Below are 7500 nucleotides of genomic sequence, written 5' to 3'. Positions count from 1 at the left end.
ACACACACACACACACACACACTCTGCTGCTCTCTGCTGGTCAGATCTGAACTCTACGCTGATGCTGTGTGATGCTGCATCGCCGCCTGCTGGATGAAAGACGCACCACACGATGTTTGAAATGAACTGAGATACAGTCTTTGTGTGTGTGTGTGTGTGTGTGTGTGTGTGTGTGTGTCCTCTGTCGGTCTCTTTCCAAAAAAAAATAAAAATTGATGGATTTGAATTTTAGACAGACTCGCAGCGGCCCGTGAACTTCCCCTCCCTGTTATTGGTGGGTTTCAGACTTGACGTGTCATAGCAGAGGGAATTAAATGTTGGTCTCATGATCACTGAGATCTCACCTCATGACCAAACTCTAGTTTATTACCATTGTGTGATTTTTAACAGTGATAGAAAAATTTGACCAGAAATCTTACCAATTCCACAATCACAGTGTGATATCCTGTAACACACACACACACACACACACACACACACACACACACACAAACTTCACTCTGTCCTCACTGTGTTTTTTATGCTCTGATGCTCTTCACACTCTTAATCTTTCCCATCAGCACCAGCTGGACGCTCGAAGGATGAAGGTGTGTTACACTGCTTACACAACACTGCTCTGCCTTTGTGTGTGTGTCTGTGTGCAGTGCTGATCCACATGTGTGTGTGTTTGTGTGTGTGTGTGTTTGCTGCATGCTCCATGTGTTTGCCCCTCCCTTTCCCATTCCACCCACCACATTTTTCCCATCATGCCCTGGCACAAATTCCTGCTTCATGCTTTTTTTTCTTTTTTTTTTTTTTTAAATCTGTCCATCTCTCAGAGTGGTAGAAGCACTTTGGACATAATGTATTAGTTTGTCTTTTCTGCTGTCTGAAGTCTGGATGCAGATCCACTAAAGCACAGAGAAGAGGAATGATGGCGATAAACTCCCATAGATTTTGTAATTGAAAGCAAAAAACCGCTGACTGCTCAGCCGGACAGGGCACGGAGCAGACGGGCGAGTCGATCAAACTGAAAGAAAGAAAAATCAATAAAAAAAAAGACATCCTGAATCAACCCCAGAGTGTTTGGAACAGGAAGCAGGAAGTAAAAGGAAATAATAACGATCTAGATAAGACCAGTAAAAAAAGCCCAGTAATAAACGACACAAGGATCACAATAAAGAAAAAGAGAAAGGAGGAGAAAATCTGGAGAGAAAATAAAGATAGAAACAGCACAAAATAAGAAAGACGTGAAGTAAAAGAGCGCAGATGCGTAATAACGAGCTAGAGAAAGAACAAATGAGTGAGTGAGTGATAAAGTGAAGCCCAGAGCGTAATGATGTCGTTTAAATAAAGGTGGACGTCAACAGAAATGACAGGAGAAGGCATGAGGGCGACACGGTGCTGGTAAAGTAACAATGGAGAGATGAGGATGATGAGGATGATGAGGATGATGTAGAAGAGCAGAGCTGAAATCAGCACACGCTCCACTTTCTGGCTCTTGTCTCATATATTTAGTGCGTTTGCCTAAAGTTTTAAACTCACTACACAGACACCCTGAAGCTCTGAGCTCTCATTAACACTCACAACACGTGGTGTGGCTCAGACAGGATTCCTGAGAGACAGCTTTAACATCACACCTCCAGGCCACACAGAGTTCCTGTATCCCGTGAAAGTATTAAAAGAATCCAGTGAATTTAATTTCATTCACGAGTTGAAACATAACATAAAGAACGTTTCATGCTGCTAATATCATGTTAGGAGGAAGAGCCTCCTAACTCAGTAATCCAACGGTCCTAAATCCGGTCGTGTTAATGTCCATCTCTGCTTTCCTCCAGCATCTGCAGATGACCATTCAGGCTCTTCAGGATGAGCTGAGGACCCAGCGTGACCTGAACCACCTCCTGCAACAGGAAAGCAACTCCAGACCTGCCGGATCAGAGCACTTCACCACCATCGAGCTGACCGAGGAGAACTTCCGCCGCCTGCAGGCCGAACATGACCGCCAGGCCAAGGAGCTCTTCCTGCTGAGGAAGACCCTGGAGGAGATGGAGCTGAGGATCGAGACACAGAAACAGACGCTGGGCGCCAGGGACGAGTCCATCAAGAAACTCCTGGAGATGCTGCAGAGCAAAGGGCTCCCTCCGGTGGCCGGGAGAACCTCAGACGAGGAGGAGCAGGACAGGGCAAGAAGAATCGCAGAGGCCGAGGCTCAACTCGGGCACCTCGAGGTCATACTGGACCAGAAGGAGAAAGAGAACCTTCACCTGAGAGAGGTATGCTCACCTGAAACAGGTATATATGTGTGTGTGTGTGTGTGTGTGTGTGTGTGTGTGTGTGTGTGTGTGTGGCCTGTCTGTAAATTTCAGAATGTCTGATAAACTTTAACATAACGTAGTCAGAGTGAAACAGGCAGCCGTGTTTGGTTTGTTATAGGAGAGAAGTGAACTAGTGCGTGTGTGTGTGTGTGTGTGTGTGTGTGTGTGTGTGTGTGTGTGTGTCCTGTACATTCGTTTTTATAGCAGTAGAAGATTTCTTAGCTATTTACAAGATGTCCATTAAAAGGCAGAGAACAAGGAGGTGGTGACTGGTGACATGATGAATTTTACTGTTGTGCTTTTAAGTAAAATGCAGGTGTGTTTAGAAAGCAGCAGAATCCCCAGTCTAGTTCCAGGACGATGTTCTAACACACGTGCAGTCAGCAGCGATGGTGTGTGTATCAGGTGAAGGTCCAGACGCAGGTCCGTCCGTTGTAATTACAGGAAGTGTGTGTTCACCTTCACCAATCTGGACCAGTTAGTAACTTCACCCATCTCCTGGCCCAGTGAGCAGAAAGTTCTGTGTGTGTGACTCCGCCCTCTACTGCACTCATCACTCTCATATAGATTAGAGACCAGAATAAAGCCTTCACTGTCCTGTGGGCACTCAGTCACCACATCCACCTCTCTCTGCTCTCCACCTCAGTTCAGATGATGATTTCACTGATCTGATTTCTTCAGATTCTGGGGTGATTTCATGTGGGTTTTGTTTCATCTCCACAATGAATGAATGTGACCCTGTGAGTGTGTCCTGACACCTGAGCTTTATTTTCAGGAGCTTCACCGAAGAAACCAGCTGCACCAGGACCCGAGCAAGACCAAAGCCCTGCAAACTATCATAGAGATGAAGGTGAGAGCGAAGGAACGTAAAGAGCCCCCCCCCCCCCCCCCAAAAAAAAATAAAATAAAAAAAATAATCAAATAATAATAATACTAATACTAATAATAATAATATGAATAATAATATGAATAATATGACATTATAATATATTATAAATTAGAGAGTGAAAAAGGATCAGAAGTAAGAAGAAGATAAGGCTCTGTGGGATGCTTAGATGAAAGAGCGTGTGTGTGTGTGTGTGTGTGTGTGTGTGTGTGTGTGTGTGTGTGTGTGTGTGTGTGTGTGTGTGTACTTGGCTACACTAGGCTGCCACCTCCTCACCAGCAGAGCCATTACACACACTTCTAAAAATAAAGCATGACCTCATGCAGCTCCTTTAGACACACACTCATGCACACACACACACACACTCATGCACACACACCTTTGTGATTGGACTCCCTGAGAGTAATAATACCCAGAATGCTACACTGCAACACCCACGTGATTCCACGATGAAGCCCATATGACCAACTGGTTTCCTTGTGATTTCTCACGCCACCCAATCGACACTCGTTAACTCGCCTACTCCCTCATCGTAAACTCCCACAATGCACCAGTTTCCCGTAGTGCGCGCTCTCTCCTCTCCCTGCTCTCCTCTCTCCTCTCACTCATCCTCCTGCCATTGGTAGAGGACTGATGCTGTTACTATGGGAACAGGAGCGGGTTGTTTACAATGGTGAAACCACTAACGCAGGCATGAGAGAGGAGGAAAGAGAGAGTTAGAGAGAGAGAGAGAGGGAGAGGGAGAGAGGGAGAGAGAGAAAGAGAGTGAGAGAGTGAGAGAGAGAGAGAGAGGGAGAGAGAGAGAGAGAGTTAGAGAGAGAGAGAGAGAGTTAGAGAGAGAGAGAGAGAGAGAGGAGACAAGAAGAAGGACAGGGATGCTGATGCTGATCGTTTGCACCTGAAGGGTACAGTGCAGAACAATTTTCTTCTTCTTTCATTCTATTTGTGATGTTTGTAAATCCAGCATGTGTGCGATCGCTTTGACAGACCTGAAGGAACCTGGAGCAGCAGCATGGACCTTCTCCATGCAGGAGGATTTGTCTGATCTGAGTCTGCATGCTTCTCTCAAAACGCTCAAAAAACGCAGGTATCCAGATGGATGTGGTACAGTACAGGTGTTTCCTGGCTTCATGATTGAAATATGGAGCGTTTGAGATTAGCTGGTCTCCAGAAGGCTGTGGCTTCAGAACTGCTGAATTTCAGTCAACGCAAAGTTCTGCAACTTCCCTGATGTAGCCGACCCCAGAATGCTCTTCACCTCAGCTCATGTGCTGTATTCCACCTAGCATACATTAGTCTACTAATGATTAACTCATAATTAGCTAGTGCTAATAACTAATAAATACGCGTGCAAGAGGAAATTAACGAAGCTCCGTATTGCCGTAATATGGTAAAGGATAAATATCTCTCCAGTAACCAGACTGTGATATGTGAGAGGAGGGAAGAGCGCTAGAAAGAGCGAGGGATAAGGAGCGAGAAAGGACGCACTCTCAGAGTTCTCTGTGGGAAGGTGATTCAGGGCCGCGGCTAATCTGAAAAGCATGCTATTATTTATTTAAAAAGACAAGAAGCGCACTGTTGCAGTTTTACACACACACACACACACACACACACACACACACACACACACACACACACACACACTCTGCGCTCTCTCTCTCTGTCTCTCTCTCTCACTCTCTGTCTTGTTCTCTATCTCTTTAATCTGCAACCGGATGCGTGTCCAGTTCAACCGATCAGCACTGAGATGCTGCTCCATTAGCATGATAGGAACAGGATTCTGCACTGCAGTTCCTCTTTTTCCTGCACAACACCCACGGCCTCCGTTTCTCTCTCTCTCTCTGTCTCTCTCTCTCTCTCTCTCTCTCTCTCTCTCTCTCTCTCTCTCTCTTTCTCTCTCTTTCTCTTCCTTTCTCTGGGTTTCTTCTGTTTCACTCTGATATTTTTTGAAGAGTCCATGAAACCAGCATGGAGCCAAGCGGCGCTAATTTCTCGTCCAAACTCTTCCTCCAGGACACGAAGATCGCCTCTCTGGAGCGGAACATCCGAGACCTGGAGGACGAGATTCAGATGCTGAAGGCCAACGGCCTGCTGAGCACAGAGGACCGTGAGGAGGAGATTAAACAGATGGAGGTTTACAAGAACCACTCCAAATTCATGAAGACCAAGGTAAAGCTCTCTGCACCCGCTACGCTTGTCGCTACTGTTTCTGCTTTCGCAGGAGAACACGGAGAACACGGAGAACTGCATGATGTCATGAGCTTGGAGACACGATATCTGTTCTAGAAAATGGTTCTGATTTCTCGAACACAGCGTGTGTTTATCTGCACAGTAAAAATACCACCAGGATCTGATCTCTGCAGCGATCTGTTGAGTTCTGGATTCTGATTGGTCGTCGGGTGTCCAGTCGTTCTCTGTAACAGCAGTTTCTCTGACAGGAGTGCAGCTTTATACTAATGCGCTTGCTCTAATACCGTTTCTATAGCAACAGCTCTTTGGGGTGAAGTTTTATGTAATGAGAAGTTTATGTAAAGTAACGGTCTCTAAGGCTCCGTGGCAGTCGGAGCTAAAGCCATTAGATCAGACGCGATCGAGGCTTCGGTTTCTTCCTCAGGTGAGAGCTGAGGATAAAGCGAAGGGACGACTGTTTATAGCTGCTATAACTATTTATGCTTATATGCACCTCTTAGTTTCCATGAAAGAATGTGGGCGTGTCTTTGTGCCCATATGTCTATGTGTGTGTATATATATGCCACTCCTTCACCCTCAGTGATCTTCACACTACAAATCTGCTTGATGCTGATGATTGATTCTGAGACTCTTTGAGACGTGATCGCAGAAAGAAGAGCTAGCTTGTTGCTAGTGGTGGAAAATAAAAGTGAACAATAAAATAAACCCTGATAGACTCCTGTGCTTCCGTGTGGTGACGGGCTGCAGTCGGACGGCAGGAGAGCGAGCGCTGACGGAAAGCCTTGTGGTGTAATGAACAGTGAGCAGGAGCAGAGCTGCACTGCTGATGGACCTGATTTCATTTACTGCAGCGTTCCTTCAGCACGTCTCCCCTCCGCCACGTCTGCGTTCCCTCCACACGTTCATTTAACACCGTCTGTCGCCTGCATTTTAATAACCTTCAAATTGACTTGAGGCTGATTCGTGAATCGTAAATTTGTTATTCTGCTGAATGAACGCTGAAGGATGTAAACGTGGAGGAAAAACATCCGCAGTTTCACTTTTCTTCTCATGTTTACTTGATCACAGTTCATTCAGAAGCTCCACGCCGATCGGTGTAATACGATAAAGAACGATTCGACACTTTTTGTCAGTTTGTGGTTTAAGGTTTCGTCCAGGAAGTGAGATCTGAACCGTCGGCGCTGTGTGACTTTAAATAAAAACTTCGCATTAAAGGTAATTTAATTACATCGGCTATAATTAAGGTTAATGGAAGTAATCAATGGTATATAATGAGTTAGTCAGTCAGAACCCAGTGCTCCAGGTTTGTTTCCTGTTCATTACTTGTTCTGTTTCACAGCAATGAATTCTAGAATTTCATAAAACTTTAACTAAGTAAAATATTTCTGTTGATGATGATTGTAGTTAAAAAAAAATAATATAAAAAAATACTAAACATTTTAACTTTCATTTTAATTCTTTAGTACTACTTCTCACTTCTGTTTAAATGTCTTTTCTACAGTTTAGATGTGATGAGTTTGTGATTTTTCCCTCAGATTGATCAGTTGAAGCAGGAGCTGTCGAAGAAGGAGTCGGAGCTGCTGGCTCTGCAGACCAAGCTGGAGACTCTGAACAATCAGAACTCAGACTGCAAGCAGCACATCGAGGTTCTCAAAGAGTCTCTGACAGCCAAAGAGCAACGAGCAGCTATTCTGCAGACTGAGGTCACACACACACACACACACACACACACACGCACACACACACACACAGAGGTTATGACTGGTGTTTAGTTTCACAGTGTTCACAGGCAACTTGTTGCACGTTTCTAGCAGTATGCTGTGTAGGAGATCATTATGGGATGTGGGTAATGGTGGCGGTGGTGTGTGTGTGTGTGTGTGTGTGTGTGTGTGTGTTGGTGGTGCAGGTGGATGCTCTGCGGCTACGTCTCGAGGAGAAGGAGTCCTTCCTGAATAAGAAGAGCAAGCAGCTGCAGGACCTGACCGAGGAGAAAGGCACACTCGCTGGAGAGATCCGTGACATGAAGGACATGCTGGAGGTCAAAGAGCGCAAAATCAACGTGCTGCAGAAGAAGGTACATCTCCTGGAATTCAGTAGCTGAGGCTACACAAGAACCTGCAAGTGCTA

General features: G+C 45.4%; 1 protein-coding gene across 1 annotated transcript in view; it reads left to right on the top strand.

The window, feature by feature from the left end:
- erc2 (ELKS/RAB6-interacting/CAST family member 2) overlaps positions 1–7500 on the top strand; it is a 42056-nt gene that overhangs the window by 20067 nt on the left and 14489 nt on the right. The window contains exons 3-8 of the mRNA XM_060857653.1: positions 561–587; positions 1818–2255; positions 3073–3147; positions 5197–5352; positions 6909–7076; positions 7280–7447. Coding sequence (XP_060713636.1) covers positions 561–587; positions 1818–2255; positions 3073–3147; positions 5197–5352; positions 6909–7076; positions 7280–7447 — 1032 coding nt within the window. The remainder of the gene's footprint in view (positions 1–560; positions 588–1817; positions 2256–3072; positions 3148–5196; positions 5353–6908; positions 7077–7279; positions 7448–7500) is intronic.

Source organism: Tachysurus vachellii, chromosome 22 (genome assembly GCF_030014155.1).
Source record: "Tachysurus vachellii isolate PV-2020 chromosome 22, HZAU_Pvac_v1, whole genome shotgun sequence".
In the NCBI taxonomy this organism is placed as follows: domain Eukaryota; kingdom Metazoa; phylum Chordata; class Actinopteri; order Siluriformes; family Bagridae; genus Tachysurus; species Tachysurus vachellii.
The sequence above is the reverse complement of the archived record's forward strand: the minus strand, read 5'-3'. Positions and strand labels throughout refer to the sequence as shown.